This window comes from Caretta caretta, chromosome 10 (assembly GCF_965140235.1).
Source record: "Caretta caretta isolate rCarCar2 chromosome 10, rCarCar1.hap1, whole genome shotgun sequence".
Classification (NCBI taxonomy): domain Eukaryota; kingdom Metazoa; phylum Chordata; order Testudines; family Cheloniidae; genus Caretta; species Caretta caretta.
Window position 1 is genome coordinate 4332981 of NC_134215.1, and position 17820 is coordinate 4350800.

At 43.8% G+C, this 17820-nt stretch overlaps 3 protein-coding genes across 4 annotated transcripts in view; 1 reads left to right on the plus strand and 2 right to left on the minus strand.

Annotated features, from left to right (window-relative positions):
* Nucleotides 1-1614: 1614 nt before the first annotated feature.
* Nucleotides 1615-7211, minus strand: GFER (growth factor, augmenter of liver regeneration). The gene is made up of 3 exons (XM_048866782.2): nt 6984-7211; nt 5939-6150; nt 1615-3735 (listed from the first exon to the last, which is right to left on the minus strand). Exons 1-3 carry the CDS (start codon nt 7194-7196, stop codon nt 3573-3575), a joined length of 588 nt encoding a protein of 195 aa, XP_048722739.1. The 5' UTR covers nt 7197-7211; the 3' UTR covers nt 1615-3572.
* The window catches only part of NOXO1 (NADPH oxidase organizer 1), a 39279-nt gene continuing 28611 nt past the window's right edge, over nt 7153-17820 (plus strand). Inside the window, exon 1 of one of the 2 annotated variants that reach the window (XM_075117560.1) lies at nt 7153-7368. The gene's annotated coding sequence lies outside the window, so the exon portion shown is untranslated. Of the gene's footprint in view, nt 7369-8186; nt 8264-17820 lie in introns of those variants that run through there. The other variant, XM_075117559.1, reaches the window with a different exon arrangement.
* On the minus strand, nt 9355-13109 carry LOC125643705 (FAD-linked sulfhydryl oxidase ALR-like). The gene is made up of 3 exons (XM_048866779.1): nt 12705-13109; nt 10914-11113; nt 9355-9517 (listed from the first exon to the last, which is right to left on the minus strand). The coding sequence occupies exons 1-3, from the start codon at nt 13107-13109 to the stop codon at nt 9355-9357; spliced, it is 768 nt and encodes a 255-aa protein (XP_048722736.1).

Consider the following 17820-nt stretch of genomic DNA (forward strand, 5'->3'; position numbering starts at 1 on the left):
TAAGAATCCAGTGTCCATCGGCTGAAGAAGGCATCAAGTGGAAATAACTAGAGGACCCCCGGAGGGCAAACTGGAATCCACCCAACACCCTTAAGAATGGGAGAACCAAAGAACAAGATAACATCTGGCAGCACGGAGCCGTCAGGAATGTGCCATCTGCTGATTGATTCAGCAACAGCATGATGAAGCAATTCCCATAGACTCACCTAGGAAGAAATTCCTATAAAAATGGACTCTAGAAAGTGAGAACTCTGGGGTCTGATTCTGCAAACCAACTTCCAGGAGCATCAGATGTGCATCTGACAAGGCCCTGCTCCCTCCTCATGTCCAGGCCACCTGGCCAGTGGCTTGACATGAGCAACTCTAAGGCTGGTAACTATAACAACCTTGCAGAACCTGTGTGTATGAATGAATGTGTGAATAAATATGAAATTGAATGGAATGTTATAGCTATAACTAACTGCTTACTAGGATTCTTTCTGTATTCACAATAAATGTGGCATTTTGCCTTTTCCCCTTTAAGATCCTGCTGGTTTTTATTTTATTGGTATAACAGGAGCAGTGTTGGAATTATGTCCCAGGTGATCATTAAGGAGCACCTGCCTCTCCTAAGCCTAGCTTGAATGTAGTTAACATGACTATCCCCTTTACACTGGCTACTAGCCACTATGGATGAAAACTCTGGACACCTGTCTGCTTGAGTTCTGCCACACTTCAGTTGTTCTGTGGTGCAGTTACAGGTCTGATCCTGAAAGGGTGTGTTGAATCCAGAATTTGTCTCCCACTGACTCAATGAGAGTAACAGGTACTCCACTGTTAGCCAAATTAGGGCAAAAATTGACAGGCAAGAACCTTGCCTACAGAATAACTTCATGTCTATGGCCCCTTTCACTGAAGGGAATCACAGCACTTTACTGACATTAATGATGCCTTCCAATAACCCTGTGGAGTGTGTTCAATTCCACTTACTGTTTCTCAGATGGTGATACAAACGCAAGCCAGGAGATCTGTTCTCTTCATAAAGCTCCATGGAGTGGAGAAATCAGAGGTGAAATAATTTGTCCTATTTTGATATCAATAGGAAATAGATAGAAATACTGATTCTTAGAACTACATGCATCATATGCATTAAAATTAATAACTCATGCTTTTTCCCTCCCTACATGACTACAAACATCCTAAAGAAATTGCACAAATAAGATCAAAATGTTAGATGTGACCTATAATGAGGAAAAAACACCACGAAGCAAAACCACAGATATGAAATTAGGCCTGGAAAATACATGACAAACCAAAGCAATCCTGTAGAGTGTAAACATAAAAGAGAACACTAACTTTTGCTATCGTTACCAGCTAACCACTCAGCGCAGTTACGATCTGCCCTATTAACAAACAAGTAGCCAGAATTTGCTGATGAGCATATGCAATAGGCAGATGTCAACTGAGGATATTGATTTAAGCACTGTTTTGAGGTCTGCAGAGGGATGTTAGTGGTGCATAGGCCTTGTGCTGATCCTCTGCACAGGTATGAATTTCACACTATTGTAAATATTGGATTCGGAGGTTGAGATATTTGGAATGTATTAGTTCCAAGAAGCTAAACATACACCGAGATACTTTTAATGAGCTTTTTTTAATAACCTGAATCATGTCCTGAAGTCCCAATTCAGTTAAATCATAAAAATGATAGGAAATCAAGCTTCAGTTTAATTAGCGTGAAAGGTTACACATAGGATCAATATTGCAGACAGTGAGATAAAATACACTGCCTGCTGAATGCAACTAACTTGGATAAAAACACAGTATGGTATTGTTTTAACAGGTCTGGCTTGAAAGGGTAATAGAGGGTCAAATCATCTGAACGCACTCAAAGCTTTGATTGTTTACTGTCCTCCAAGGAGCCCTTGGTACCATAGTCTTGGAATCAGATGTTTGCTAATAGAAGGTATTAGCGCCCTTCACTTACAGAGACACCACCCATTACAATTTCCATGCCACCCCCAATCTACTTCCATAAATCACTGCTTATGTTGAAGTAGCTCATAAGACGACACACTTAGGATGCTCACCAAAAACCCTCAAACAATTTTAAAGCATCAGCAGAAAAGAGACCCAGAAGATACTGTCACATGTCACAGAATGTCACGTGACCATTTGGTACCCAGAAATCCTTATAAATTTAGGGAAAAAAGATATTAAAGATTTCATACTATCTTGCACTAATTCTAACAATTTATATTTGTCTACATAGACAAAGCCCAGCAAAGCAACTTAAGTATTTTAAACTATCATCTGAAATATTCTCTCACACACCCCACTCAAGAATATACTGATGCAGTAGTGCAGACCTAGAGGCCCAATACACATTATGGAACTTGACCAGTTACTAGGGGTGAATTTCACACCATGCACCACTTTAAGTCCACAATCCAGGGCCTAGAGCCCTAGATATTATTTAAGACTGTCTAACAAGACATAGAACTTTAGAGCAGAGGGCCTGCCCAAGGCAGAATTTCACCTTAGGAGCATACAGACCAGTCCAGTCTGTTATTATCTATCAAGGATTTCAGAACACAGGCAGTATTTTACCACTCTTATATGTAAAACTCATCTGAATTGGCTTCATTACAACCAGATAACATACACACACACACATCATTGCAACCACTTCTACAAACAACAAAAGTTCACAGCAGAGATTAAAAATTAAATATATACTTTAAAAGCAGGTGGTTCCGTGGGAATTCTTACATCATGCTCCCAATGAACCCAAACAATTAGCAATCAAATCACAGTGTTTAAAATTCAGCTACTGACTTCGTGCCATTCGTTCTACTTGGGGTTTTTGTGCTTCTTTCTTTTTTCTTCCTGCAATGCCCTCTTGGAAGATTAGACAAAGGAACATACAAAATGAGGATATTTATCATGGCTGGAATGAGAGACCTGGATTCCATGATTTTTAATGTTTAAATAAAATCTCTCTGCCTTGAGGCCTTTCAGCAAGGTGAATTAATGGTTAAATAGCATTAACAGACAACAGCTCATAGACTTTGGAAGAAGAGATCAAGGATGACATGGTAGGCACAGAATGGAGCAGATTTATGGATTTGTAGTGGTGCTGCCAGTTGTAAGACCAGCAGAACAGGCTGAAGTGACATAGAGGAAGAAAGGCACTGCCTAAAACTTGAAGGTAATGTTTGCAGATAAACAAAAATGTAGAAGAGGAGCCTAGGAGTATGTAAAAAGTGAAAGGAACAGCAGTCACAAGGTGCCCCTAGAACTATAGAAATTGAGAGACTTTTCCTTACTGTGAATTGTCACAATGACAAAGTTTTGCAAGGTTCCGGCAGTTCCTGTGGCACATGTATGGTGCCAGTCCCAGCAGCTACATGACCATATATTAGTTGGGATAAGATCTCTGAGTTGCCTTTTAGAGCAGGAGACACATTTATTTCCACAAGTCATGTCAACCAAACATACAAACTATTTAGCTGCATCTCCTTGTACTGAGTTCACATCAGGGATGATTATTATATTAGAATTGGTCTGATTTCCTGTAGAGTCTCTATAGATTAATCACAGGAACCATCTTTCCAACCATCTCGCCAGCGTTCATCCACTCGGGAGCAGTCAAATTCAGACTTCCCCAACTTCCTGTTGACGTCATTATGAAGCAGGCACAGCCACTGGGATAAATTATTCCTGCTGCTGGCATCAGGCTGATTTGTGCGTAATCTGCAGAGGAAAGAGGAATCAAATGCTGTTTACTACTTTATAGGCACTGATTTCACACTCCAAAGCAGTTGTGTGGCCCACAGATGGTCAGAGCCTCCCTCATCCTCTATTTTGAGATGTCTCACAGAGACCATAAAGGCCAGCATATTGAGATCTGTATTCATTGCAGGCTGCACCTCCACATTAAAGTCTGTAATTGACTTGGATGCATGTGAGTTAGGTGCACTCCTGAAGCTCCTTAACAGTCACATCCTTGGTTGGGAAAATATTAGATGGCAATCCAAACAGTTTATCCATGGCAAAAAGTGTTCAGGCTCATAAATAATTTGATTTGAGAGAATCTCTTGGCAAATTAAGAAAATAATAATGAACATCTTTTTTATGTTGGGCTCCATCAAGGTGTTTTAGTCATTATCGAGCTCTCAAATACAAAGCTGCTCTTTTTTTTTTGCACTAGATAATTCCATTTGTGGATAACGAATTGGCTTGGGTGTACAGAAGATGGAGCTCCGCCCTCTAGCAGACAGAATATATATCAGCCCTCCTCATGGATTGTATTCAGCCATTCCTTCTGCAGCCTGCGCTAGCGTAAGCTGATTCTTTCAGTCACTGAGGCAAGGCTGTTTTTGGAAGCTCAAAATCATTGATTCTATTTCCCCAATGTGACACAGGCTGGCTAGCAACCACAGATCTGCGTTATGCAGCTGCTAATCGTGATAAATTGGTACCCCCTCCAAAGCAGTAAAAATATCATTACTGGAGTAGCTTTTTAAGATCTCTTTGCTCTGGTGAAAGACAAGGATTTCTCATCTCCACGTAATAAATATGAAGTTCTGTATTGAATCTTTAGTTCCCTTTTGAAAGAATTACGCAAACACTTCTATAAACTTCTTCATGCAGTTCACTTTTCCTGCTAGGTTAGGATATTGATTTGATACCAGAGATTCTTAGCTTTGCGTGACACTGTATGGAACATGTGGAACACTTTATAATAAGGTTAATACCAATATTATAAAATTGCAAGGAATCTGACCAGATATGACATGTAAGGTATCTGTTAAAATGTTATGATTGGCCAAGATAATCTTATTTATAGGTTTGTATCACCTTTTTATTGTGAGTTATAGATATGTATGGTATATCTGTATTTCAAAACTTGTGCTGTTTCTGGGTGACACTCCCAGACAGATTGGCATCAGCACTGCCTAGTCTGTCATCAGCAGAACAATGAAGCCATGGAAAGGAGCCTGGGGATACACCTTATGAGTCAGCAAGATATGTAGGGGCATGCCTGTGGACAGAGAACTCAAAGGCTTTTCCATGCCATGTGCTGTGAATTTTGTGTTTGGGACAAAAAGTACAAGCCACATGGCAAAAGAATATGAAGAGTAGCTGCATCTTCTCCATTTTGTCTTCATTCCTGCTTCTTACGTCTGGAGTAACTTTTCCACAAACAAAGCTTTGAACAAAGGACTGAATAACCCATCCAAGCTGTGGACATGTTCCAGAGGGACTTTCAAGCCAGTGAACTCACCAACACTGCTAAGAACTTGATAGATGGACTTTGTAGTCTTATGTATGTACCTAAGTGCTTTACCATTTAACAACTTTTCTCGTTCTCTCTTTTTTCTTTATAATAAACCTTTAGTTTTAGACACTAAAGGATTGGTTGGCAGTGTGGTATTTTGGGTAAGATCCAACCTAATATTGACCTGGCAATGTGGCTGTCCTTTGCGGTTCAGAAGAACATTTTGTATAGTGAGCACAGTTTGGGTAGTGAGCTGGTAATGAGTGACAGGGAATGGATCACTTGATGATTACCTGTTCTGTTCATTCCCTCTGGGGCACCTGGCATTGGCCACTGTTGGAAGACAGGATACTGGGCTAGATGGACCTTTGGTCTGACCCAGTGTGACCATTATGAGCCAGATTCAAACCAGCAAACAAACAAAACTTCTTTCACTAGTTCTTGGAGCTATTGTGCTGTCTGACGGCAGAGTGTTTGTCCTCTGAATGTGTATGTCCTGTGTCCTTATTTATGATTAATTCAATCATAAAACTACATTTTGGCAAAACAATATACAATACAGAATATCCATAAAGCCACCAACTACTGGAAAAGTTGATCTGCAAACCAGACCATTAGAGTCCAACACTTTAGGTTGATCCCTTACCTGTAGATATATTTTTTTTAAAGACTCACCTTTCCCTCAGATCTTCTGCACATTCTTCACAAGGGAAAAACTTGGAAAATAAGTTAATGAACTGTGTCATATCTTGCTGCTGGGAACTGCTTGGGTGATCTGGGTAATATGCTGCCATAGTGTGAAGGAAAGACCATGTGTTTCTCCCAAGTTCTTCTCTGTCTAGAGGACAATCTGGAGGCTTCTCCTTCTCCTCTTCAACATATGCTTCCTGGGTCAGAGAAACAAGAGGGTTATATGTGCACATTAGTACTCGGGATAAAAAATTAACATACCTTACACTAACCTCATATGCTTTGTGTTTCTAGCGCACCTTCAATTCAAGGACCATACAGGTATTAGCTAACTAAACCTCCTTAAATGAGGTGGACAAATATGATTACTCCCCTTTTTGTTGATGAGGTTCAGAGAGGTTAAATAACTTGCCTACTGTCTCATACACCTTCTGTCCATCAACCATGCCCTGTGAAGGGGAGGTTCTGGGTGGGGAGTGCCTCATTCCTACCCCCTGTCAACCATAGCCTGTGAAGGGGAGTTTGAGCGGGGGGGTCATTTGTACTCTCCTGTTAACCATTGCCAGTGAAGGAAAGTTTGCTTTGTTTGTTTTTTGTTGGGGGGGGTGTGTGTCTCATTCATATTCCCTCATTAACCACTGCCTATGAAAGGGAGCGCTGAGAGGGTGTCTTATTCCACCCATAGCCTGTGAAAGGCTGTGCGGGCAGGGTGGAGATTCTCATTCCCACTATCCTGTAAGGGGAGTCCTGGGGAAGCATGTCTCGCTCATATGCCCCCCTCCATCACTGAGTGAGGGGCGGGGGGGAAAGGGGGCTCATTCGTACTCCCCTGCCAAACACTGTCTGTAGGGAGAGGGGGATTCTGGAGAAGGGTCATTCCCAGGGGGCACATTACAGGGGGTGGGGAACTCGTGAAGGGAACCATTCTCCCCCTCGTGGCGGCAGGGGACTGGGGATCGCTGGGGCTCATCTCTCCTCACAGCCCCTCCCGCGCTGGGGGGGGGGGCGCTGCCCCCGGCCGCCCCCTCACCCCGCTCTGCGAGGCCGTCTGCTTCCGTTGCTCCCGGATCCAGCTCCTGAAATCTGTGCAGGCCCGGCACGGCTTCTTCCTGGGCTGTTCCTCCGCCCCGGCGCCCGGCGGCCCGGGCAGGGGGAAAGAGAAAGAGCCGGGGCCGGCGGCCGGGTCAGAAGCCGGGTTTCCTCTGCGCTCACTGGGCGCCGCCATCTTGGAACCGCAATGCATGTTGGGCCGGGTGGCCTTCTTCCCGCCCCGCTGCAACTGTTAGCCTAGGGCCGGGGAGGCGGCCTGGCCTGCGGGAGAGATGCCTCTGAGTGAGGGATGAAAGGGAGGAAGAGGCGAAGGAAACGGAAAAGAAAAAAAGGAAAACTTTCTCTTGGGGGTTTCCCCTTCTGTGGTAAAACCCCAGCGCTCTGTGCCCCCTTTCCCTGGGCTTGGCCCACCCTAGAGCAGCTGCTACAGAGAGTGAAAACTAGAAATGACCACGAAAACTGAAGCCAGAGGAGTCTAGAGCCCCAATCCTTCACACACATACTTGACCTGTTGAACCTGTGGGGCTGCTCATGCATTTAAAGCTAAGCACCAGCATCTGGATGCCCAGATGCCCATTCCATGCCCCTCCCAATTTAACAGACAGGAAAAAAGAAAAAATAGAAACATTCACTAACATGCACCAAGGGCTGGCATAGCCATGTGAGCACTCACTTTTGGAATTAGTTGGTACACAGAGTAGGCTTCTCCCACCATTTAAGTGCCTTAGAAATATTTAGATTTATTAAATCTATAAAACCTAATTGGAAGCTTGTTGAAATCAATGGAAAGATTCCCACAGTCTTCTATGGCAGAGGTTCTCAAACTGTGGTCCGCAGACTACCAGTGGTCTGCGAGCTCCATTCAGGTGGTCCACAGACAGTTCCCTCTAAGGTGTGGGCCTGGGTGGCCGCACACAAGCGAATGAAGGGCCACCCACCTAATTAGTGGAAGTGTGGCTCCACTAATTAGGTGCCTGGACCCTGGAGAAGATGCACATGTAAGGTGAGATGGTGGCCTTGTGGGGGGGTAAGGGGTAGGTGGGAGAGGGTAGTGGTGTGAAAAGAGGGAGTAGGGCAAATCTGGGACATGCAGGGCTGCGGCGGCCAGAGAAAGAGGTGACTTTCCCTAGCTCCAGGGCTGTGGCTGCCCGGGAGAGACAGCCCTCCTTCCCAACCTCAGCTCTGTGGTTGCTGTCCTTCCCAGCCTTGGCTCGGGCTGCTGCGGTGTGGGGGAGAGGGCACATCCATTGCATTAGAAAGGTAAGACTACTGATGTTAAAATATGAGCTGTGTGCTTTTATTTGTGGAACAATTTTTTTAATTATTATTACTTTTTTTATATTGTGTTCTTATCCAAAGCACTTTACAATAGTTAGCTAACAGTACAAACAACATTTGGAAAGATCATTAGATGGTCTGCTGAGACCCCCAGCAATTTTCAAGTGGTCCATGGATAAAAAAAAGTTTGAGAACCATTGTTCTAGGGGCTTTGAATATAGCCCCTAGACATCCTGATTTTTAACAGGATAAAAGAATCTGCAAGAGTCTATACAGATTTGTCTGTAGTGAGAATCTGAGCAGTAAAGGCTGATTTTGAATAAAATCTTTGCATCCATTTCTTGCCATAGGTTAAAAACTACTTACAAAATTCTGGTTATCCAAGGTTTAGACAGGGCTACCCAAAATGGCTGAAGTTTGAAATTTGGTTTGGATGAGATGTTCACTGAAGCTTTGTGCCTTTGCTTGGTTTAGAAAATAAAACTGTTTGAGCATGTACAATACAGGATAACCATGTAAATCCATGTTTGTAGTTAGCAGGGAGAGCCCCGTTTTTAAACAAAAATGTTACAATCCCCCATGTTCTCAGAAACTTGATTGAGGCTAAAGGTGATTTCATTATTTCAGTCCCCGTTAATTGGTCTGAGATGCTGGCGTCTCTGAGCAAAGGAAACAAAAAGATGGAAAACACAACTTAAGGTCATGCTCCTGTAAATGTTTATTAACATGTTGACGTTAGTGGACTTATGGAATATTTAAAGGCTTGATCTGATAAAACTTGTCACAATTTCTGTCATGACTTGTGAATGTGTTCCCATGACTGGCCTAAAGTCCTAGTCTTAGCAGCTACATAATCACTTAAAATTGGGTTCGTCCCCCGAGAATTCAGTTGGGGAATGAGCTCTCTGAGTTGCAGGTGAAAATAGGAAGCTTCTTGAGAAAATAAAGACATTTAGGACATATGTACACATATGTTTACTTGTATTGTCTTTAATTATATTGCACCAGGTTCAATTCTTATTGTATTTAAATCATAATAACATCAGTCTTATTTCCAACGGCATCTCCATAAACTAGACACAAGAACCATCCTTCCAGCCATCTCGCCAGCGTTCATCCATCTGGGAGCAGTCATACTTGGGTTTGCCCAACATCTTGTTCACATCATTATGAAGCAGGCACATCCACTGGGATAGCTTCTTCCTGCTGCTGGTGTCTGGCTTTTTTATGCTTAAGCTGCAGAGGTGGAAAAGAATCAAAACACTACATACTCTAGTCCAGAATCACTGATTTTACTTTCCAAACAAGGAGTCGCTAAAGTGCTTGCAGAATTTATAGAGGTGGCCAGAGGCCACCCCCATCTTCAATACAGAAATTATAGGTCCCATGATCTATCTTGCTCTGAGCAACCTCAACTCATCAGGGTGAAACACACCATGCAGATTCTTGTATCTTCTATAGGCCATATCTTAATAACTGATAACTCTCATTAATGATGAGGTGTCTGCAGTCTGTTCTGTTTTATAGCCCTTTAGGCTCCTGGCAAGTTATTGATGCTCCCCAAGCTAGACAAAGTTTGGATGCCCCTGTCCAAACTGCTTTGTCTCCACATAAACCATCACATTCTCGGGGCTCACTAATACTTTAAAATATTCCCATTGATCAGCTCCTTACAGGAGAAAACCTGTTGGCAGATTTAATAACATTTAGCTGATGTTGTGTATTACGGGCTCCTTGTAATTTGTTTTTAGAAAATCAGTCTCTATGTCTCCAATACAAACCCCCGCCCTCTCCTTGTTGGTTTCATACACTTGACTGGCAAGGACTAGGCCTTCATAGCTATACTTAGAGAACACGTAGCACATTTTTGAGTGCTATCGTAATCATAACAACAATAAAATAATAATATAATACAATTCCCATTGTGTGTAAGAATAGGCTCCAGTTTACAGTAGGTGTAACGCTGCCCTCTAGAGGAGGGAATATATACCGGCCTTGCTCAAATGTTTACCTGCTTTCTGCTCGTTAAGCTTGTGGAATTGATTATTTTACTTGCTAGGTAGAGGTTGTTTTTGGAAACTGAAAGTCATTGTTTTCCCCAGCATGACACAGGCTGACTGTATCCACAGTGTCTGTAACAGGTTCTCACAGATTGTGATAAACTGGAACCCATTCAAAAGCACTGAAAACACCATTGCTGGAAGAATCTGCTCAGGTCTATTCACTCCTGTGAGCAACAGAATTCCCCACCACAGAGCCTGTGTTGTCTCAGGAGTTGTGTGCTTCTCGTGATATGTCTTATGATGCATTTAAACACAGAATATATCATTTGGGGATGGTGAAAAGGCATCTGCACCCCTGGGAAACAGGTTGATTTACATCCCGCATTAACAGAGACCAGTGCCTGAAGCTAGCTTCCTGCATGTAGATTGTCTTGATGCTTGTCTATATGCAGGGTTGCACTAGTTTCATGTAAGGTATAATTTTTTTTAAACCAATTTAAATATAAAGCAGTGCAAAAAACAGGTTTAAGCTAAACTTAAATAAAAATATGCAGTTAAAGTCTAGCATTGGTTTAGTTAAACAGGTGCATGTTTGTGAGCAGACTAGACCTTATTCCACAAGGACTCACCTTTTCCTTAGATTTTTTGCACACTTTACACAAGGATAAAACTTGCTCAGTAAGTCAATAAACTGAGCCATCTCATGTTGCTGGGTGTTGCTGGGATGATCTGGGTAATATGCTGCCATGGTATGAAGGAAAGCCCATGTGTTTCGCCCCAGTTCTTCTGTATTGAGTGGACAGTTTGATGGTTGCACTTTCTTTTTAACCTGGGATCAGGAAAGCCAAAGGATTAGCAAGCACATTAAGATTGTGATAGAACAGCCCTTTTCACTCAGCTTGCATTTAAATCAGCTTGTTCAGTCTAGCACAGGGGTTCTCAAATTGGGGGTCGTGACCCCTCAAGGGGTTGCAAGGTTATTACTGGGGGTCCTGAGCTGTAAGCCTCCACCCCCAAACCCTGCTTCACTTCCAGCATTTATAATAGTGTGAAATATAAAAAATGTTTTAAATTTATATGGGGGGTCACACTCAGAGGCTTGCTGTGTGAAAGGGGTCACCAATACAAAAGTTTGAGAACCCCTAATATAGCACCATATTCAAGGGAACAAACAAGGACATTTAAACTCCCAAACAATATGGATTTATGAGAGAGCCACAGGCCTGGTCTATACCTAAATCTTAGGTCAACCTAGCTATGTTGCTCAGGGCTGTGGAAAAAAATCACACACCTTGTGACATAATTAGGTTGACCTCAGCCCTGCTGTAGGTGCAGCTAGGATGATGGAAGAATTTTTCCATTGACCTACCTATTGCCTCCCCGGGGGTAGATTACCTACATTGATGGAAAAACCCCTTCCATCAGTGTAGGAAGCATCTGCACTACAGTGCTACAGAGGGACAGCTGCAGCATTGGACCTGTGCTGCTGTACTGTAGACATTTCCTAACATTCCAAAACTCTTAATGGGGACTCTGAAGACAAACAAAATACTTCCAGTACCTAGAAGCCTCATTTAAATGCATTGGCTAGATGAGTTTGTTTGGAGGGTTTGAACTGAAACACAAGAATTTTTCTCCCCAGAGGAGAGGAGGAAAAGTTGACCAGGAGCGAATGTGGAGCCTGCAAACTGTATGTACAAGGATGGTTAACAATCACAGGGTTTGTAGCTCAGCCTTAGCTGGGTCATCTATAAAGCTAAGAGTCCCTGTAAGGGTCTTCAAATAAAGTGAAATTAATCTGGCAGGTTTTGAGGACAAATGTGAAATGTCCCAGGAATGGAGGAAGAAAGTGAAGAGAATGGGGGTGGGAAGTAAAGAAAAAGGTGAGTGGCCATTTGGTGGGGAGGGGTTTGGAGGTCATACACACTCTCAGAAGGATTTGCATCGGTCATCAGCCATTCTTGAGGTTAGCAGGGTGTGACTTCTAGATATGCAATTTCTATATAGGTAGTTCATGCTTCCCACATTAGCACTGGCTCTCGTGGAAGCGGCCTCTTTTGAATATTACAGACGTGGAACATCTAAAGAAGCATGGCATTTTCTCTCTGGATCTGCAACGCCTACCTTCCTCCCATGTGAGGCCCAGCCTCCAATTCCTGTCCTCCATTGCCACCCACCTGTAATCCCCACCAGCCACTCGTTTGGGCTAATCCCAACTTTCCCCCCGGCATCCCCGTTATCCCTTCCGTGGGAGGCTGACCTCCCCCACCCATTCCTGTCGGGGAAATGATCTCCCTTCCATCAGTTATTCCTCAGGGACCATTTCTGATCCCCCTTCAACCATCCCTATGCGATGAGAAGAAAATTCCCCAACCCCTTACTCAGTCCTGCCCAGACCTGCCCCGTCCAATTGTCCTTACCCTGGCTGCTGAACCCGAATCCCTCTTCCTCTTGCCCATGGAGTCTTGGCAGACTGGGCAGTCTTTCCTCTTGAACCTATTCTCAGCCACAACAAATGGGGCTCCCCCCAGGAGGTCAGACAGAGCTCTGTTCTCCAGGGCAGGCCAGCGGGATGAAGCTGGGCTGCCTTTCTTCTTGCGGGGTGCTGTCAGCTTAGATCCACCAGACACGTTGGGCTGGGTGCTGCTGCTGGAGGCAGTGGGCTCAGTGGGACTAGGAGAAGGTGAAGATGCGGAATGCTCCAAGGGAGGAGAGGGCCTTTTATTCTCTTGCTTGTTCTTTTTCCAGTAAAACACCAGCATTAGGTGGCTCTTTTTCCTGGGCTTGGCCTTTGCTAAAGGCTTGGTCTGCTGTGGTGGTGCCATGAAAGAGGGTTTTTAAACTGAGGCCACAAAATGAGACTTTCTGACGCTGCTATTTAGAGGGTGAAATAAGTATCTGTCTTCCCCCTTCACATCCTGCAGTCAAAGGAAACAATACACTAAATTTGTTTATAAGCTGTACTGGGCCTGTCCAGAACGATCTCCTTGGCTCCTGCCCTAGGGCTGGATCAGTACAATGTTACTGGATCAGTACAATGATGGACTGATGGAGAGGGCGGGAGTTGATTGTATAGACTTGATGTGGCTCCTACACAGTCCTTAGCCCTTAGCTATGGATGCTGTGGCAGCCCACGGTAGAATATGATGACAGCATCGTGTGACATCACAATGCCTCCTTGGGACTAGTGGTTACATTTTGCTATGAGCAGGTGAGTCATGTGGGAGATGGAAGGAGCTGTTTGGGTGGATACAGCTTTGTCTCTCCTAATCTATTCCTGGCTCTGTCGCTAACTCACTCGATGACTTCTAGGGAGTCACTTCACCCCTCTGTAGCCACATCTGTAGAACCAGCGTAATTATGGGAAGTGTGTTGTATAGATAGTTAGCTAGCCCATGTTGTGTGTTGTATAAATAATTAATTAGCTAGCCCATGCAACCCTTGACCCCAGAAAAGTAGGGAAGTGTTTCCCCATTTTACCAGTAGGAAAACTGAGGCACAGCTGAAATGACTCATCCTCACAGTGAGTAAGCGGTAGAGCCGGGACTACAACCCAGATGTCCTGACTTGCAGTCCCCTGCTCTAACCACTAACTACACTCTTCCCTTCTTGGTGAGCAGATATGTTTGGTTTCCCCGCAGGAAACTTTTAGCTAGTCTTACAGAAATGCTAATGGACGATGGAGCACAATATGCTGTAGAACTATTCAGTCCAGGTATCCCATCACCTAACCGCCCTTCCTGACATCAGCAAAGAGTGGACACAGGTAGGCTGGACACCAGAAAAACCATTAATGCAAGACAGGACCAATTAGTGTGTGTGTTGATCTGCCCAAAGTCTAACTGTGATCCCAGCACTAACGTGTGTGGGAGTAGGTAAAGACACACTAGCTGGACTGAGTGGAGGAAAGTTCTGCACACCTCCAGGAGGTTTGGTTCGAAGACCCAAGGGAATTTTACAAACCCTGTTCTTCCTGACGAGCGAAATCCCCGCTCTTCCCATTTTAAGACAGCTGAAACAACAATAAATACCAGGTGAAGAAACAAAGTCTGTCTGCGGAGTCTCTCAGTACAAGTCAGGCAGTACAGAGCCATTCACCCTCTCTGGGGGCCTGATCCAAAGCCCATTGAAGCCAATGAGAAGACTCACTGATAGGTTTCTCTTATCCAGGGTTGGATGAGCCCATTTCAAATGGTGAAGACCATTTCAAACATGAGATCCATACTTCCAATGTCAGCCACTGGAGGGCAGTGTAAGTGTCTTTAACCCCTTGCAAGGATGTGTGTGTAATGACCTGAGAAAGGGGCCTCATCCAACTGGGGAAACAGAGGCCTGACTCCTGAGATGAGGGTTGTCACAGGTTGCTTACAGGTCCCTCGTCTCCAGACAGAACCTCTGATCTGACTTGGGGTGAAGTGCTGCATTTTATTGTGATTGCTGCAGAAATGGTATTTCACTCCAGCTGGGGTACCTGCCTCGCAAGCGGAATATTCTCTATGGCGTCCTCTGAGAAGGGCCCTCCTTGTTTGTAAACCCCCTGGCGTTTTAGTTATTGATGATCGTCTCGACAACGCTTATTGCTGCAGCCCTTGTGTCTTGTATAAGAGGATCTGTAGCTGACCTCAGAGGAATATCACTGTAGGAAGCTACATAACAGCATTCTGGGGTGGGTCCTTGCCCCCTTTTCCTCTCCACCTTCTACTTGTCTGGCACAAGCCTCCTCTATTTCCCTGGGCATGAGTCTTCTCTGCCCTCACCCCCACCATCTGGAAACAGCCTTCCTGTACTTCTCCATCTTGTCCTTCTTCCAGCTCATTTCTTATCTCCGCTGAGAATATTTTTCTCTCCCCACCCCCATGCCCATGCTTCTAAATGGCCTTCTGCTGGTAGGGTTAATTCTACTGCATTATGAACTCTGCAAAGTATTGAGGGAAGGGCAACTTGTCTGAAAGCTGCTATACAAAATAAAGTTCCCTGGTAAAGTGTTCTCCTCTGATACTAGATAGTTAGCACTGTGCAAAGTAACATTTGCAGTAGGCAATGGGCCGCCCTCAGAAGGCTTTGGAGGCTCTAGGCTTAATATGCTCTAGGCCTGATTTTGTTTAAAGGGGTCTTTACCCATCCCCCCCCCCCCCTTTCTGTGGGTGAAGTTTTGTGGGAAAATGTATTTGACACCAATGAGGAAATATACATGTTACTATCTTTCCTGGTTAAATTTAGCTGCTGTGGGTGGATTTGTTTGTTTTTTGTTTTTGGTCCCAGGAGTAGGGTGTTACACTTACTGAAAGAAGGATGGCCAGAGGGGACTTTCCCAGAACACTATTACAGTAGTTAAACACGGGGAGAGGATGCCTGGAGGCCAAAGTGATCTCAGTAGTGCATAGTTAATATCCAATATGATCATCTCTCTACTTCCTGGTCTTGGATTTTTTTTTTATTTATATATATATATATATATATATATATATATATATATATATTAACAGGAGCGGGGGACATATAAATATGACTGACTGTTTTAAAAACAAAACCGGGCTGCATTAGACAGACGGGCATGGAGGAGAAGAGGCTGTAGCAAAACTCTCCACTGGGGAGTGGGGGCAAGTGCTTCATTCTGCTCCTGAGTGCCTCCTTCTGCTTGGCAAAAGAACAGTATGTGCTGACTGGTCTGTGCAATGTGGGACAGAGAAAGTAGCCAGGAGTGCAAAGGGGAAAGTGAAGAGGCCTTCACAGCTCCAAGAGAGCCAGGAGACCCACCTTACCTTCAGGGGAAAAGGAGCTGTTTTACTTCAATCAAAAAATAAAAATGTAAACTTTTGATTTTTTTCCTGTAAGGGAAGGAATGTGGTCTAGTGGATAGAGCAGTGGATTAGGCATCAGGACTTCTGGGTTCCACTCCCACCTCTGCTATTGACTCATTGTGTGACCTTGGGCAAGTCAGTTAAACTTTATGAGCCAAATTCTGCCTTCATTTACAACCCCCTTTTGTCCCATGGACTTAAGTGGGTTCTCCGGGGTGTAGGTCAGGACAGAATTTTGCCTTCAATTTCCCACTTACTGAACAGAGATGATAATACTGGGCTACCTCACACAGGGTGATGGGAGGATTAAGTAAAGCTGTTCACAGACTCTGAATGAAATGAGTTCTAGAAATGCAAAGGAATGATGTTAGTTATTTATTAACAACAATAAAATGACTGAATATTAAAATAGAACTAATAATGAATATTAATATCTTGTCATAGAATGACTTATAAAACATTATTTCACTCCATTCCTCCCCCCTTTGTTTCTCTCCATTTCGTTCACTCCCTTTTGGGCCTATCTGCTGATTTTGGTGTTTTACTTGGTAACCCATTAGAAAGGCACTTCTTTACAAGTCGCTTTTCAGATCTTTTTTAGCCATGATTTTCTGTACTGCAGCCAGCTGGGGGTTTTGCCACTGGAATGCAATCTGACCTTCCAACCAAGCACGGCATCTCTCAGCTCCCTCCAAGGCAGCGAATTGTTCCATGTCACCTTTTAAAAAATATTAAATAAGGCTTCTGGATTGAACAAGGTGTCGAATCCTGATCAGGACTTTGGGACAAGCAATGATGATTAAGTTTGCAGATGACACAAAAATTGGAAGAGTGGTAATAATGAGGAGGTGGAGGAGGACCGGTCATTGATACAGAGTGATCAGGATCACTTGGTAAACTGGGTGCAAGCAAGCAGTACGTATTTTAATATGACTAAATGTATCTATCTAGGAACAAAGAACATAGGCCATACTTACAGGATGGGGGAATCTATCCTGGGAAGCAGTGGCTCTGAAAAGGATTTGGTGTGTGTATGTGGTGGATAATCAGCTGAACATGATCTCCCAGTGGGATGCTGCAACCAAAAGGGGTTATGCCATCCTTTGATGCATAAACGGGAATCTCAAGGGGGAGCAGACAGATTATTTTACTTTTGTATTTTGGTGCTAGTATGACCACTGTTAAAATACGGTGTCCAAGTCTGGTGCCCACAATTCAAGAAGGGTGTTGATAAATTGGAGAGGGTTTGGAGAAGGGAATAAGATTAGAAAACCTGCCTTATTGTGAATGAGCTCCTTGAGTGTAAGTATTTAGCTGAATAAAGAGAAAGTTGGGGGTGACTTGAGTAGAGGCTATAAGTACCTACATGGGGAACAAATATAATGGGCTCTTCATGCGAGCAGAGAAAAGTATGATGTGATCCAATGACTTGAAGTTGAAGCTAGGCAAATTCAGACTGGAAATAATGCGTAAACTTTTAACAGTCCAGTAATTAATCATTAAGCAGTTTCCCAAGAGTCTGGGTGGATTCTTCATCACTGACAAATTTTAAATCACAACTGCGTGTTTGTCTAAACGATCTGTTTAGGAATGATTTCGGGGCAGCTCTCTGGCTGGGGCTGTGCAGCAGGTCAGACTAGATGATCACAGTGGTCCCTTCTGGCCTTGGAATCTGTTAAGCAGCCGGTAGCCCATCACAGTTTTTACGTTGAGGCCAGCGGAACTTTGGTTGCTT